This window comes from Rhinichthys klamathensis, unplaced genomic scaffold (assembly GCF_029890125.1).
Source record: "Rhinichthys klamathensis goyatoka isolate OS25496 unplaced genomic scaffold, OSU_Roscu_1.1 h1tg000011l_1, whole genome shotgun sequence".
Lineage (NCBI taxonomy): Eukaryota > Metazoa > Chordata > Actinopteri > Cypriniformes > Leuciscidae > Rhinichthys > Rhinichthys klamathensis.
In genome coordinates, this window is record NW_026606564.1 from 9,549,285 (window position 1) to 9,562,692 (window position 13,408).

At 41.2% G+C, this 13,408-nt stretch overlaps 1 protein-coding gene across 1 annotated transcript; it reads left to right on the top strand.

Moving 5' to 3' along the window:
- Nucleotides 1-1,858: 1,858 nt before the first annotated feature.
- On the top strand, nt 1,859-3,964 carry LOC130099395 (uncharacterized). The gene is made up of 4 exons (XM_056265080.1): nt 1,859-2,605; nt 3,020-3,102; nt 3,295-3,336; nt 3,426-3,964. The coding sequence occupies exons 1-4, from the start codon at nt 2,079-2,081 to the stop codon at nt 3,737-3,739; spliced, it is 966 nt and encodes a 321-aa protein (XP_056121055.1). The 5' UTR covers nt 1,859-2,078; the 3' UTR covers nt 3,740-3,964.
- The last annotated feature ends 9,444 nt before the right edge of the window (nt 3,965-13,408 follow it).

Sequence of the window (13,408 nt, forward strand, 5' to 3'; positions counted from 1 at the left end):
GGGAGAGTGGAAGTAGATCCTCCAGAGAGAGTGGAAGCGAGTCCTCCAGACAGAGCAAGTCTAAGCCCAGGGAGAGTGGAAGTAGATCCTCCAGAGAGAGTGGAAGCGAGTCCTCCAGACAGAGCAAGTCTAAGCCCAGGGAGAGTGGAAGTAGATCCTCCAGAGAGAGTGGAAGCGTGTCCTCCAGACAGAGCAAGTCTAAGCCCAGGGAAAGTGGAAGTAGATCCTCCAGAGAGAGTGGAAGCGAGTCCTCCAGACAGAGCAAGTCTAAGCCCAGGGAGAGTGGAAGTAGATCCTCCAGAGAGAGTGGAAGCGAGTCCTCCAGACAGAGCAAGTCTAAGCCCAGGGAGAGTGGAAGTGAATCCTCCAGAGAGAATGGAAGCGAGTCCTCCAGACAGAGCAAGTCTAAGCCCTGGGAGAGTGGAAGTAGATCCTCCAGAGAGAGTGGAAGCGAGTCCTCCAGACAGAGCAAGTCTAAGCCCAGGGAGAGTGGAAGTAGATCCTCCAGAGAGAGTGGAAGCGAGTCCTCCAGACAGAGCAAGTCTAAGCCCAGGGAGAGTGGAAGTAGATCCTCCAGAGAGAGTGGAAGTGTGTCCTCCAGACAGAGCAAGTCTAAGCCCTGGGAGAGTGGAAGTAGATCCTCCAGAGAGAGTGGAAGTGTGTCCTCCAGACAGAGCAAGTCTAAGCCCAGGGAGAGTGGAAGTAGATCCTCCAGAGAGAGTGGAAGCGTGTCCTCCAGACAGAGCAAGTCTAAGCCCAGGGAGAGTGGAAGTAGATCCTCCAGAGAGAGTGGAAGCGAGTCCTCCAGACAGAGCAAGTCTAAGCCCAGGGAAAGTGGAAGTGAATCCTCTAGTCATGGCCAATTTGACTTTAGCCAGAGAAGACTTTTGGAAAGATGTCATGATCCCACACAAAGATTTCCAAATAGCAGAGTTGATGGGAATGAAAAGGAAATCGCAACATATTCTGAAAACAATGTTTCAGTGCCCCTGGAAGAAGAGCAGCATATCATTGTCAGTTCAACTTTAAAGAAAGATGATGGATCCAGAAGCTGGATCCAGAAGCTATAACAAGAAACATTTCTGCTTTTATTGCAGGAAGTTTGTCCAGAAAATGTCAAGACACTTGTGGCGTAAACACCAAGATGAATTGGATGTTGCGAAAGCATTCAGTTTAACTCAAAGGAAAGAAAACTACAATTGGACTACATACGAAATAAGGGAAACTTCGAGCACAACAGTCATGTTTTGGAAACACAAAAAGGAAAACTAATCCCATGTAAACAACCGGTAAAAAAATCAGAGGCACATAAATTTGCACATTGCATTCACTGCTATGGGTTGTTCTCAAGAAGAGCGATGTGGCGGCATTTCAAGGTCTGCAGCTTCAAACCCAAAAGTACTAAACCAGGTAAAAATAGAGTTCAGGCATTGTGTGCTTTCACTGAACCTTCTCCATCGGAATATACAGACGCGTATTGGAAGTTCTTGAGTGTAATGATTCAGGACAAGATTGCAGTTGCAATTAAAGGAGACAACTGCATCCTCAATTATGGGTTCAGGTTGTTCAAAAAGAATGAGAAGATAGTTAGTCAACACCAGTATATACGCCAAAAACTGAGAGAACTTGGCAGGCTTTTATTGGAAGCTAAAAAAATCACACGTATGAAGACCATTCAAGAACTCATCAAACCTGAACTTAACTCCCAGGTTGTCAGAGCTGCAAAGAACCTATCCGGATTCAGTGAGGAAACTGGCATAAACCAATGTCCCTCTCTTGCACGCAAGGTAGGACACAGCCTGCATTCGTTGGCTATGTTTATCAAGTCCGAAGGACTGAAAAAGAAAGATAAAGCACAGTTGTATTTAGAGAGTTGGAGGTTTGATATTGCAGCCCAGGCATTAACCCAGCTTAACCGGGCCAAATGGAATGCACCGCAACTTTTACCTCTTACACAAGACATCCAAAGGCTACATTGCTATCTAGAAGAAAAACAGCAGCAACATCTCAAAGATATAAAAGAATATCGTTCATCCACAAATTGGAAGGAACTTGCAAAAGTAACGCTGACTCAAGTTATGCTTTTTAATCGGCGGAGAGCAGGTGAAGTGTCCCGAATGCGCCTGTCTGCATACTTATCGAAGGACACATCAGAGGAACAGGGAGATGTAAATTTGGCCCTCACAGCGCTTGAGCAGAAGCTCTGCAGGCATTTTGTGCGAATAGCAATTGTTGGAAAAAGAGGAAGGAAGGTTCCTGTTCTTCTAACCCCAGTAATGAGAGAATCACTTGATGCTCTTACTGAGAGCAGAGAAGAATGTGGGGTGCTGAAGGACAATGAATATCTGTTTGCATTGCCACAATCTGCCCATTACCTCAGGGCTTGTGACTGCATGAGGCAATTTGTCAGTGAATGTGCTGACATAAAAAATCCTCAAGCGCTAACATCAATTCAACTGAGGAAACATATTGCTACCCTGTCTACCGTTCTGAACCTCAAAACCACCGAGCTCGACCAGTTGGCAGACTTCCTTGGTCATAACATTGCTGTTCACAGGAAACACTACAAGCTCCCAGAAAGCACCCTCCAATTAGCCAAAGTAAGGCCTTGTCCACACGGACACGGGTATTTTTATAACCGGAGTTTTTCCTACAGCGTTTAAAAAAAAAATCCCGTCTACATGAAAACGCAAAAACACGTATCAAGCGCGGTCAAGAGCATGCCACGCCAGCAGGCGGCGATATAAACCTTAACCGTAAAGCCACGTTGGCCAATCAGAAGCGCAAATCTGACGTCAAACACAGCAGATAACGGCGCACGCTCTGACGTCGCAAGGCAAAACCCCGGTTTCACTGTCTACACGACAACACTGTAACCGGCGTTTCTGAAAATCCTCACCCTGGCAGGGGTTTTCAAAAATGTTCGGTTTCAGTGCGCTTTCGTGTGGACGAACGGCCGAACCGCGTAAAAAAAGTCACGGTTATAAAAATACCCGTGTCCGTGTGGACAGGGCCTAAGTAAAGTCCTCCTGGCAATGGAACAAGGACGCCTAGGAGATTACACAGGAAAGAGCCTCGATGAAATACAAGTCGATGTAAATGGTAATTAACTTTATATTCTTGAAGGCACAATATATGACATTTAGTCTTCCGCATTCAGAAAACAACTATTTACCATGTAAAACATAGGGCAGTAATGGTGACGGGATGAGAGATAATACTACTGTTGTATACTCTTGCAGATTGCCCAGATTCAGCTTTCCAAACTCAATTTTTTATCAATTATCATTTTAGAGACCATTGACATGGAGGGACCTTTAGCAGAGGACATTGAAGGTATGTGTATACGATGTTCCTAAATTGATTCTAAATGATCCGCTTTAGATATTTTGTGTATTGTATTTTTAAGTTATTTCCCTCTCCAGATGTCAGTATGCTAAGAGATGATGGGTCAGACGATGAGGTCAGCATGTCATCCACGCAAGAATGTACCTCCACATCACAAAGTCAAAACCAGGGAGTGTCTGCAACCGGTGAGCTTGAACGCAATTCTTACCTTTCGTGCATTTCACACAGCACGTGGCAAAAATTTGAACATCAACAACTCCACCTCCCTTCTTTGTCCCACCCACCTCTTTCTCCTGCAACTCTGTCAGGAGACCTGTCCGATGCAGAGGCTGCACAATCAGTCAAACACAACCCCAGTTTTAAAACTGAACACTGCGTCAGTACTGCCTGAAATTACAAGTAGCATTAACTTTGAGGTTAACGTGAACCCACCTATTGCTTATAGGTTGCTCTCTCGGCACGGACTTCATACAGGGATAGCACAGCTACTCCAACACGTCCCTGTCACTACAGAACATCTGGAATGTGCGCGATAAGGTGATGCAGGACAATTCCCTGAGCACATTATCCAAGTCTGCTTCATGGCAGCAAACAAACTCCACGGTTGATCGCTGTGACCGCACTTGCACTGCAAAGGGTTGCCGACCCTCTCCTCACTGTCATCTCTGTCCGGAGCCGCTGCAGCTCACTCAACTTCCCCAAAAACGGGTCTCTCAACCCTCCTCCTCATCACTGGCTCAAACGCATATGCCATCGGGTTAGATGACATCAAATAAACTCGTACAGCCTTGTCGTCTTGACATGTTTCCTCCTCATCTGTGTACTCATACTCGACTCGCTGTAACTGTGTACTCGTCTCTCTGTAACTGTGTACTCGTACTCGCCGCGCAGGGAGGAAGTGTTTGCTTGCCCCACCCAATGGTCAGCGCGGCGCGAACTAATCTCACCAGCGCCGCGCTGACCAATAAAACAGCCCATACCGAAATGTTCTAAATTGCACTAAAGAAAATCGACCATTCCATAATATGTCAGGACTACTTAATAGGCCTATAGTTTCTACAATGCGCCTAGCTATTTGACCTCACTGATTTCCGTTAATAATAGGAGAGGTTTATGGGTCAAATGTAAACAAATGGTGCCAAACGGCCAAATGCCCTGTTTTATTGGTCGGCGCGGTGCTGGTGAGATTAGTCATTTTAATTTATTTGTTTCCCTCTGAAAATCCACTTTCATTGAAATCTAGTGGCTTATTTTTTTTTAAAAATGATTCTGCCTATTTTTTCCCCAAATGAATGCAGCTGGAATTAATGCAATAAATATGTTTTTTGACAAAGATTTCAAATTGTTTGTGGTCTATAACCTGTATCAGAATGAGGTTCGCAATGGTGCGCCCGAAGGCATGGGTTGAAGACCCAGTCAGTGACGTCACGATATGCAAATTTGTTTAAATTCATACCGACGTAATCACCATGACCAAAATTGTCCCTTTTTTTTCCATTGAATCTTGGAAAAAAAAATATAGACCCTTTTTTTTTTTCTGTTACTGCAAACCAAAATATTTTTAAGGATGGCCTTATGTATTCTGCGTTATGTACAGAAAAAGCCGGTGAAAGCGCGCCTCTATTTTGCGTTGAATATTTTCCGCCTCTTAAAAACAGGTGTAAATTAGGAAGCAGGTTTCCTGGCATATGCCTCCTGGTGAAATGGCAGCAGTGATCCGAGCAAGACGAAGACATAGGCTAAGGAGACGAGCTGAAAAGATTTTTGCCACAAGAATCGCACTGTTTCTGTTGATTGAAAACTAAATCATTAAGCGTTACAGATTAAGCAGCTACGCAATATTACAGTTACTGGAAGAAATCAAAGATGACATTGAATCTCCGACTCAGCGTTCACATTCCATTCCAGCAGTTGTTAAACTCCTCGCTACATTACAATGATTGGTATCAGGATAATTTCAAACAGTCATAGCATCAGCAGTGAGAGGAGGAGGCCCATTCAATTGCGTGTTTAAATACGCGCAATTTACGGTATAGTGGGTGGGGACAGGCGCTGATTACCTGATGAACTGCAGGTTTGGTACATAACACGCACACTGCGGTTTCACATCAAGCGCTTTCTGCATCTTGGCCATGGCGCTATTAACGCTGCGTTCGCAAATATGTGTACATCTGGCCCTCAGAGTTGCTCTCAGATCCATAGAAGACTCTTACGTAGAAGCTTTAAAAATACGAAACATTTGCAGTACACATTGCATATGGTAGGCATACAGTGTGTATGTGGTTCCTGGTGCAGAATGTAGTAAACTGTTGTCCATGTAAAATTACATATAAAAATACATTTTAAGTTCTTTAAATCTAGTAAATAAGCAAATATACATTTACAAACGTAACTATTGTAAATGTCTAGGTCAAATAATACATTTACAAACGTAACTATTGTAAATGTCTAGGTCAAATAATACATTTATATAATTATTTAAGAAATAATGCAGTCCAAGGACTGTATGGTCATAATAAACAAAGGTATATTATTTCAGTCAAATGCTTTACCAAAGTATTGACGTAAAACGACCTCTAAGTGGCGTACTGGCGCTATCACACGTCAAATGGATATGTGACGCAAGCGGTTTTTATTGGTTAAATTGGCGCGGTCCTGCTGCAAGTTAAAGATGTCTTTGGCATTGGGAACACCAACCTATACATTCAGAAGGGGCAGTTTGTCTGCAGTACTTCGGGAGGATGACATTGCAGTGAACAACTTGCTGAGAATTTTTAAGGTTTGTTCTCGTTAAACTGTTTTAATCTTTGATATTAAAAGCCCCCTCCCCCACCCCCGGGCCCCCAAATTTACTTTGTCCAGTCCTCATAGAAAAGTAATAATGTTAAAATATTTTAAGTGTAAAATAAATAGAGAAATATAAATAACTATTTTTTATGTACAGGTTTAAAATGTTTCATTGGCTAAATGCTGAGAATAATATATATGAGTTAAAAAAAAATCAAAATCCAGTAATCATGTAGGACTGGAAAACTAACAAACTCTTTTGTTGGTTAAAAGTATGAATTAAATTCATTATGCTTATTGTGTTGTATTCTGATATTGTTCTGTTCCCTTGATTTCTCTGTAGGTATCTCAGTCAAGTGTTTACTTGATCAATGATCAAGGAGTTTCAATTTTCCCAGCTTTATCTGGATTCTTTAGTTGTATGGATCTCATGAATGGTGGGGGTACCTTCCAGGTGATGGGTGATGAAATGTGCGGGGCATTACCAAGCCCAGTCACAACCCCATTTCACCCAAACCCTGGACAGAGTAGACCTCGTTTTAGTTTTTCAAGATCAGCCACGGTTATAGCTGCTCGCACACCCCATCCTGCAACTAGTCCAAAAATGTACCAAAGGTAAGTTGCTACCTATTTGGTAGATGACGGTTGGTCAGCATTGTTAAATATAAGAAAAACAGACTGGATTTATTTTTTTATTTTTTCATTCAACGTTTTCACAAAAATCCAATCTCTATTTAAAATAAGACAATTAATGAAACCACATGTGACAGTTACTGACATTCTTCATTTAATACTTTGTGCAACCTATGTTTGACAAGATAACAGCTCTGAGTCGTCTATAACCTGTAATAGTACAGTAGATATGTATTAGTACAAAACAACAGGAGAAGCTAGAAAACCAGAAACTAAAATAATTAACCTAAGATGGTGAAAACCAACAGAATCTGACAAAGGATGCAAAGAACATTAGATCTTAATTAAAATTTTCAAGATAAAATACACATTAATGAAATGTATCAAGAAGGTGTTGAGAAAAAGGAACCCAACTTGGTGATAGATAACAAAACTGATAGATATGACACACAAATACATCATTTTGCTCATACATACCTGTTGCTGTTCCTGTAGCTTAATTGGTAGGGCATTAGTAGCAAAGTTTATGGATGTGATACCAAGGGAACACACATACTGATAAAACGTGAAGCCGGAAAGCAATGGCTTTGGCTCAAAGCGTCTGCCAATTGTAAAAATGTAATCAAAAATATTCCAATAGTGCATTGTATGTGTATGTAGAGAAAAAACACATTACAAGAATGTATGAGTCTGGTTTCTAGGTTGCAGAAATGAACAGTTAGCTGAAATCATTCATTTCTGTTGCAATTTTCAAAGTAATGTAAATGTCTGTGTTTAGAGTATGTAAAAAAAAAAAAAAAACATTGTTAGACACAATGTGCTTGTGTGTGTGTTTCCACAGAACTATTTCCCTTGGTCAACTTGAGGGTAGGGATGGCTGACACGAAACAGTCGTTCCGAAGCTTTGCGAGATCCCGAAGCGTGATTCAAAACACCCATGTCACGTGACTATGGCCAAACGAAGCCTCGAAATGTTTCACTAAGTGTTTCATCAGGTGTGATCTGCCGAATCAGCGTTTGATTGACACGGTCGGGAACAACAGACCACACAATCGCACATCTGTATAAAAGTGAAATCAACGCATATTGACCTCGTGGGTTTTTGTGAGAGGAGTTTGATTTTGAGATAGCGGATTTTGGTGATATAGTGACATAGTGCGATTTGATTAGTTATAGGCTATTTAGGCTTAGCCTACATTTAAATTTACACAACACATTGACTGATAGGCTAGAGACAGACAGAGTATAGCCTACATATAGTGACACATCAATAGATGCATAGATATAAATATAGACATATATATAGATTAATAGATAGATTTGCCCAGAACTCATGATCCACTAACTTACTGGAAAGAGAGAGCAGTAATCTTTCCTCATTTGTAATGTCCTAGCTAAAAAATATCTTTGCATGCCAGCAGCAACAAATGTCCCTTGTGAGGGGATTTTTTCAAAGCCTGGAGAAATTATCTGTAAAAAAAGAAGTAGGCTAAGTCTTTCCACAGCAGAGAAATTCATATTTTTTAATAAAAATCTCTAAAAAAGTGAGACATTGTGGCTTGATTTCTTTTATTAATATTCATTTTGCAGGACCAAAATAACATTATGCACAGTGAGGAGCCTATAGGTTACAAGCTTCACATATTAGAAAAATACAATAATAAAAAAACGACACATTTTTTAATGGCTCGTCAAGGTTGTTTCAGATCAACACCTCCAAGTGACCACTAGGTGTCACAGTGGAGACGGGTGTCGGATTGATTCGAAGCCTCGAAACAATATGGCCCATTTGGTTCAACTGTTTCATTGCTTCACGAAGCCTCGATCTGCCCATCACTACTTGAGGGTGACAAAATAGTACAAGACAAGGCATTGGTTATCCCTTTTGAAGAGTCTGAGACCTGTTTGTCTACTATGGCACCAAAGTAAGGCCCTGTTTACACGAGAACGCTCGCGGGTGACAACGTAAAAATATTTTATCGGATGTGCCTTTCGTTTACACGGCGACGGCGTTTTTGAGGCTTAAAAACGCAAAAAAGTGAAACCACCCTCCAGAGTGGAAATCTTAAAAACGCTCCACCGCCGGGTTCCCGTGTAACCGGTAAAAACGCAAATGTCTGCTTGACAGTGAAGGTTGTACGCAGGCGCGTGGACTTGGTGTTGTTATAGTATGCACTCCTAGCCACCTGGAGTGCATACTACATTGAATTTCACAGACTTTTGCGTCACCATCTGCACGCGGATTTCCCACACAAAAAGCTCGTCTAAACTCAGAATAAAAAGTGATGACGCAACGCCACTTTTGCGTTTTCTCTTCAGAATCGTTTCCATGTAAACATAGCCTGAAAGAAGGCAGCCCTTCCTATGGGTGTGTTATGAGGTGAGGTTGAAGCAAGGAGGAAGCAGGATCTAAATGCAGCACGTTTATTTAAATACACTCAAACTAAACAAAGACACAGGCAAGGGAACAAGACTCGGGAACAGAACAACCTACAACGACACACAATCAAACAAGAACTCACAAAGACTGGACTGAAACACAGGGCTTAAATACAGGGGCAAACGATCTAAACAGGATAACAAGGGGGCGTGGTCAATGAGAAACACCTGTGAAGACTAATAGACAGACAGGGAACCACTAAACATGACAAGACAAAGGCTGCGTTTACACTTGGCATTAACATGCGATCACCGTGATCCGATCAAGCAGATCGGATCATTTGCCAATCAGGACATGGTGCATTTATATTTGTTCACATTAAAGCAGCCTCTGTATCTGGATAACCGATCGGATTTCTGTTTCCCACATAATATTTAAATCAGGTCTGTGGCACGACACCAGACTAATAGTAAAGATGATACAAATTAAACAACATCCCAAATGCTTTCACTCACTCATTTTACTTTCATGCAATCTCCATTAATTAGATCAAATTATATTTTTTGAAAGAAGGAATACTTCCAGAGTTGATCTTACAAAAATAACTGGGTTGATCATGTTAAACAAGTCACATCATCGATCATCTGGGTTTAAGGTTGCGTGCAATGACTATATTGACAGAAATGGGAGATTGATAAACATGCTGAAACAATAAAAACATTCAACATTTAAAACATTAAAAAATTCCGATTCCGATTATTCCTCTGGCATAGCAGCGTTCAGCTCTTCATTAAGATCTCATGACTGACTGTGAGTGTAGCCTACAGTCGATCGCCTCGTTCAGATAATGTTGCACAATTAAAATGAAAAATGACACACATAAATAAACTGTTTTAAAGATTGACGTTTATTGTTCAGATAAGTTTAATTTTGTGTCTAAACTGCATCTGGCCATTACTTTCTGACAGTCACGCGGGGAGACTGGGCGGGGAGTTAAATGACGTTCACCTGTGAATGCAGACACGTTGGCTGGATTGCCTTTACAGTACACTGAGATCCGATCACAATGCGTCCTCGACTACCTCCGAACCGGGACACGCTGATCGGATAACATTCCGATCAGATGTGCGTTTACACTTGTCTTTTCGATGTGTATGGACAACATCCAGATACAGGTCGCATGTTAATGCCAAGTGTAAACGCAGCCAAACCCACACCGTGACACCGTCACATTAATTTGTTTTCCAAATAAAATTTAACTGGTGAAGCAAATTGTAGAAAGCCTCTCTCCGGAACGTTATTGGTTGCTATGGTTGCTGGGGGTTCCGACAGGAAAACTCTCAGCGGCGTCGGTGCCACAATAATGCCTAAACAACTTTCTTTAATGTGCTATTTGAAAAAAAGCAAGAGTTGAGGAAGAAGACACGCCACTGCCTTCATCTTCCGAGTCCACCCAGCCCAGTTCTTCCGACTCATTACCCCAGGAGAAGGCTAGTCAGGTGCTGGCGCCGGCCGCTTCTTGCTCCCTCTCTCCTCGTCAGCCTGACGCGGGTTTATCCGCCGATCTAACTGTGATATTATTATTTTAGCTTACTTTATTTTCGGGTGAACTGTATTTGCACTGCTAAATAGCCTGAATAAAATAGACAGGTTATTGTCTATACTGGTTTGTCCAGCCTTTATGGAGCTCTGTTGGTTGAACATGATGATTTGCCGAATATAAAGGTGTAACTGTTTTTTTCAGTTTGTCTATTAATGTTAATTATTATTGAAGTCATTTTTTTCTAGGAAAAACTATAGGCCCAGTCACATTTTCACTGGCCCACCCAAAATACAATTTCTGCCTACGCCACTGATCTGTTGATTGCCTTTCAACCGTTAAAGGCAAGCTTCTAGACACGAGGGATCAGAGCTCTTTGAAATAAGAGACAAAATTGAGGAGGTCCTTCTTGCATCAGAAGGTTTACCAGCTGTGTCAGCCAAGCTCAGGGAGCTGTGTAAGCATAGCGAGGGCCTCACAGAACAGCAAAGTGAGATTCTGAGGACCTCATTTAGGTGCAGTGTATGCAGAGGCAAGTAATCACCCAGACATCACACATACATGAATGTAGATTAAAAGAGTCCATGGGTAAGCAGTATGTAAGGGACAGTGTTGTCATCTGGTCATTATTGCAAAATAAACCCCAAATGGATGATCAGGACCCCAACTGGATCATTAGTCTGACACTTAGGGGTGGTTTCCCAGAAAGGGCTTAGATTAAGCCAGGACTTGCATTAGTATTATTAGGACATTTAAAGAGTTTTTACAAACTTACCTTACAAAAAAACATTACAGGTTGTGTATATTGAGACAAACAATGGCACTGAAGATATGTCAGTGCAAGCTGTTTTCAGTTTAGACAGTTCTGACATACATTTTAGTCTGGGTCTACTTAAACCCTGTCCAGGAAACCGCCCCATAGTGGTGTATATTAAAAGATATCAGACTGCTGAATGTCACAAATGACCATCAGCATCAAATGTCACAAAGAGCTGTGTAATAACGTCCTGTAAGTTTTCTTTTAATGAATTAAAGCAAATGGTATTTTTAAATTGATTCTTAAATATATACGGTATGTATAATGTTTGCTACAGGAGTGATGGACAGTCCTGTGCTGGCACGCTGCTGTCGAAGTTTGATTGGTTGTCGACAATGTGTCGACGTTATACTTCAGGAGGGTCAAGGATGCGTAAAATGTTGGTCTGCAATTACAGGGGATTTGCTGTAGCTGGCCTCTCTGAAGTGTTAAATGTAATTGGGGCCATAGAAGAGCAGTTCAGTTCTGTTTAAGATTGCTGCTGTGGTATAGTGCATGTTGTTTCAAATGTTCAGTTGCTTCTAGAATATTTTTTTCATTCAGTTTTATTAATATAAATCGTAATATAATTGTAGTGTTCTCTTCATATTGTATACATTTCATGCTACAGTATGCAAAAAATGAATGCACAATAAAAAAGACAAGTTTTGTTAGTTATTCCTTGGTGGCTGTAACTGGCCTTTTGAATGTAATTAGGGTCATAGAAGAGCAGTTCAGTTCTGTTTAAGATTGCGGCTGGGGTATAGTGCATGTTCGAATGCTACCAGAAGAGTTTTTTGGATGTTTTTTTTATTCAGTTGTTAATATAACTACTAATATAATTGTATTGTTCTCTTAATATTGTATACATTTCATGCTACAGTATAAAAAATTAATACACGACAAGATCAGTTTTGCCAGTCATGTTAGTGGTACAATATAAAGCAGCTCTATGCACATCTTCTTGTAATGTTAATTAGGTCAGTTACACAGTCTTGGTATGGCCTGTGATGCTCATTTACAGTGTAGTTAAATACATTTCCAAGGTCAAAATAAAGTGAATTAAACTCTGTCTCTGCCCTAATTTTGTCCTCTTCAGACTGAAATGGGTCAATGCCAAATGCTGATGAAGTGGTCAAACTGTTTCCCATTTCCTGTCTGCATCCGCCTGTTTCTCCAGCAACCAATGGGTGCTGACCTACATCCGCTTTCCGGTATTGTGTTTCCTGTTCAACGGCTAACCTCTACTAGCGTACCATGATATCGACAGAGAAGGCAACATTACTTTGATTAGAATAAATTGTTTAATTATTGTTAATATGAGCTCAGGGTCAACTTGTGCCGTTGTTGGTTGCCATAACAATTCAAGAAAATTAACGATTTTGTCGGAAACGTCTTGCTTCGAACATCAACAACTTCGAAAAAATTGTCCGTGTCCATCACCCTATGCTTTGCACTCCATGCCAAGGAATGAGGAACGCAAAACAGCATGGCTTGCAGCTTTGAAACTAAAACACCCTCCAAAGAAAGTGTATGTTTGCTCTTTCCATTTCTTAAAAAAAAAGCCAACCGAACTGCATCCTGATCCGGAGCTTTATCTGGGCTACAACCGACCACCTCCGAAGACGAGGAGAAAGCTAGTCCGGCTAACTGTGTCGGAAACGGCTAGCAGCAGCAATGAAGACATCGAAGACAGACCTCGTAAGTTAAACTGTAACTTTACAGTTATTCCATGTTTTATGCAGCAATATATATATATAAATACTGGTTATATAATGTTGGGCTGGAAACTGAAATTACGTAACATAAGCCAAACCTTACTTTTAATTTAACGTTACTAGTATTTCCTTTTCGTGATATGGGAGAACCGGGACGGCTGAAACACTTTTCAGATAAACACCATTTTAATAAGAGAACGTTACAG